This window comes from Montipora foliosa, chromosome 5 (genome assembly GCF_036669935.1).
Source record: "Montipora foliosa isolate CH-2021 chromosome 5, ASM3666993v2, whole genome shotgun sequence".
In the NCBI taxonomy this organism is placed as follows: domain Eukaryota; kingdom Metazoa; phylum Cnidaria; class Anthozoa; order Scleractinia; family Acroporidae; genus Montipora; species Montipora foliosa.
In genome coordinates, this window is record NC_090873.1 from 9191301 (window position 1) to 9195024 (window position 3724).

Here is a 3724-nt window from a genome sequence, read left to right on the forward strand (position 1 = left end):
AGAGGTCGAGTTCAGACCGAAACGATCGGTTGGCCTCCGTTTACATGTTGCTGTCGCGGGATCATTTCGCACTGGAATGAAATTCTCGCTCCGGTACAGAAAGCGGGGCGAACTCGCCCCGGTCATTTAGTGGTGGTATCATATAAACGAATGTAGAGCCACGAGAGGGAAACGGAGTAAACTCGCTCTGGGACGAAAGTCTTGCCCTGGAATAAAAGTTGTACCACTGAGAAATCTCTGTCTTTTCAGGAAAGGTCTCCCGAAGACGCACCAAACTGAAAAAGAGGCACGTACAGGAATTGACAAATGGAAACGTCTTACACATTCAGAAATTAAGTTGAGTGCACCATTGAGGAAGGATCAACTTTGCTATAAACACGTCATGCAAGCGTAACGTAATCGGAGGTTCACGCCCAGTCGATGAGAACAAAATTGTTGGACAAAAAAGAATGCTATGAATGTTAACTCGACTGCAGCGAATTCCAGTGATGGAGATCCAGTAAACTCCAGTTTATATCCAGACGGATCGCAGGCACGGCCTGCAAGTGGCGAAGGTCAGCCAATTAGCGCCTGGACGATCGTCCAAATTCTTGCTTACTATGCGATGATTCTCCTTTCATTGATCGGCAACACGCTGGTAATCAAGGCTGTGGCAAAGAATGCAAGAAGAATGAGAAGGCAATTGCATCATCTCTTTATCGTAAACCTCTCTGTTGCTGATCTGTTGTTCGCTGTGGAGAACATTCCCATGGTATTCACTCATCTGATAATGAATGGAGCTTGGAAAGTGGAAGGCAGTCTTGGTTCATTTCTTTGCAAGTTTGATCTGTTTTTATCACTGATCCTGATCTTGACGTCGAATTTAACTATGATGGCGACTGGAGTGGAAAAATTTTGTGGGATATTTTATCCACTGAGGACGTTTGTGTCAAAGAGACGCGCGTATATGATAATAGCATCCACGTGGTTGATTAGTGGTATTTACGCATCGCCACTCTTTTCATCGAGCTTCGTCCATTTTCTGAGATTCCCTGATGGAAACATGAGATGCATTCTTTGCATCGAGTGTAAAAAGGTCATTCACTGGTTTGTATTCCAAACGGTGCTGTTGGCAACTGGGTTCGCGATAACTTTAATTCTTTACTCGGCTATTGGCATGAAGATATGGCGTGGAAAAATACCAGGTATTCAACTTCAGGAACTTCAACTTCAAGTGAAGGCCAAGAAAGTAAAAGTCGTGAAAATGTTGGCGATGTTGGTTGCTGTGTTTTATATTTCCTTCATTCCGTTTTGGATCTATCAGCTTTCCATTTTTTTGGGGTTTTTCTCCGCGCTTGGCCCTAACTATGGCCAGATAGTTGCTTTCCTAATGTATTGCAATGGAGCGATCAACCCACTTATCTATAGCAAATATAACGAAGGAATTCGAGATGAATTCAAAGCCTTATTTACGTGCAGCAAACGCTTCATACAAAACAGACGCTCATATCTGGCGTTTCAAATCACAAGACGATTACCCCTAAAGGGATTAGACGTCAAAGAACTGCGTAATACAAGAAAGAAAGATAATTTGTGTCGTCCGAGATCTACACCTCAGGCATGTTTAGGAGAAACTAACCTAGGGTTTGCATACGAAGAAACACGACTTTGATAAGGATCAAATTATTTTTGATAGACCCAACACAGGAAATTCTTGGTTTACACATGGGGTCATTTAATTACATATTTTAACTAAAACAGAGAGAAAAACCTGGATACTTCAGTCTCGTGATAAGGAAACAAGCAAGTTTCGTTTATTATGGGGGTGGGGGGGGGGAGACGTCGCATATACAAGGCTAGGGCCAGGGATGCTCGTCGGAAATGTTAAATTAAACCCATCTGAGCTTCGTCCAGGCTTTTTTGACCCTTAATTAAACGACTAAACGAGACCTTCACGGCTACATATGGTCTACATACGATGGTGTTTTGCCCAGAACACCCTACGTGAGACCAAAATCCGAAATTTACACCCCTAAGCAAGACGACGAGCATCCCAGAACCTCAGATATGTGAGTTCCCCCCTCCAGGGCATTAAAGAAACAGACGAGTGTTCTTTATTTCTTCTTGACATAACAATCGTCTGCATAGCCGCACGGTCCACCGACGACCTCATTTTCAAATTCCCCCGACAAGAGGTGCATTACCATTCAAAGTGTTTTTTCGGGAGATTGCTTGGTAACTTGTCGCCACAACTTTGGCACAACGTCTGCAAGTCGTCATCAGTCGGAAATAATCGGAAACTCTTCGTAACGAGCCGTTCGTTTTCGTTCGCCGTTTTCCATCGACTGATCTATTTTCACAAATCGTTGGAGGCGTTGCTAGGTATCAAGACGTCAGTATGTAGAAGCATTATTAGCCGGAAATAATCATTGGATTATTCATCGGGAATCGCTACTGATTACCTTCCCTTGTTGGCTTTGGCCCTGTGTCCTTTTCCTTTAGGCACCTTTTTATGCTGTCGTTTCATCACCTTTTCTTTTTGATGTCGCGCTTTCAAAATTTGCTCCTTTGACTTCAGTTCGCTTCCACGACGAACAGAACCTTTTCCACCAAAGCCTTTGCCTTTCCGCTGAATCTTTTTTGGAGCGTGGTCTAAAGCAAACGAAAACATTTAAAATAAAATGGATATAATACTTGCATACAAATAGAATTCTTGTCTTCTCTCTCTTTTGTTCCTTGTATTGGTTGCATAATGGGGTAGGTGTGCTTGGGAGGAGTCCATTACAATTATTTCAATCCCCCCCCCCCCCCCGGCAAGGATATAAAGAATCACGTGACTAAGCAGACCACGTCCTCGCTATTCGCTTTGATTATTTGCAGCGAAGAAGTTCATTCCTTACGCCTCCTTTCTATGTTCCATATCCTTGTTCGTGTATTTATTTTTAGGCGTTTTCTTGAGTCGGGCCTTTAGGGACGGACCATTAGAAAAGTGATGGGGGGGGGTGGGGGATTTTCAGCTGGTACGAATTTTTTTTTTTTGCGCACTGCTTGTGCAGGAATTTTTGTCCAGGAGTCCTTTTCACATCCCACTGGTCGTCCAAGAACTTTGCACAGCTTTCCACAAGGTACTTTTTTGGCAGGGAGGGATGTGCTTGGGATAGTTCATGGTAACCTTGTAAAATTGAGGATGAAACGGATAATTGCAATGATACGATGCTGTTGCTGTTATCATTTAGCATTTAATAGTCCATTTCCTATATATTTATTACTGCTAGTGTTCTCCGACCCAACGTTAGTCAACCTTCTGGCTTTTAGTCTTTCTTGTTAATTTAAAGACTATATCTTAAGCAACTTTGAATGAATTGAATTGAATGTCAGAAGAAATAAAAACAGCAGGACAAACACAAAGGGGATGGCTAGTACATGTAAGCCTCAATATTGTTTGAAAAAGTCATTACCTTCAAGGGAAATTTAAAAACGATCCATAATGAATAGAATGCTCTTGAGCTTTTCCTTCTCTTCAGCATCAAGGGTTTGATAGGTTTTGCCTGGAGGAAAAAATGTGATAGTATGCCATGGAACAATTTGAGTTGTCAAGTAAAGTATGTTGACTGGTTGCATATAGGCAGTAACATTTAGTGGTATTAGTTTCTGTTGGATAGCACTTGTGGTCTTTGGAAGGTGTACTATTTTCATCACTAGGCAACGGAAAAGTATACAACCTTCTATTTACTTAGATGCACCT

At 42.2% G+C, this 3724-nt stretch overlaps 1 protein-coding gene across 1 annotated transcript; it reads left to right on the forward strand.

Moving 5' to 3' along the window:
* Window positions 1-305: 305 nt before the first annotated feature.
* LOC138002114 (neuropeptide Y receptor type 2-like) lies at window positions 306-1651 on the forward strand. The gene has a single exon (XM_068848208.1). The coding sequence runs from the start codon at window positions 455-457 to the stop codon at window positions 1649-1651; it is 1197 nt and encodes a 398-aa protein (XP_068704309.1). The 5' UTR covers window positions 306-454.
* Window positions 1652-3724: the final 2073 nt, after the last annotated feature.

Coding starts and splice junctions, on each gene's coding strand:
- LOC138002114 (XM_068848208.1), top strand. CDS start 455: ATGAATGTTAACTCGACTGCAGCGAATTCCAGTGATGGAGATCCAGTA.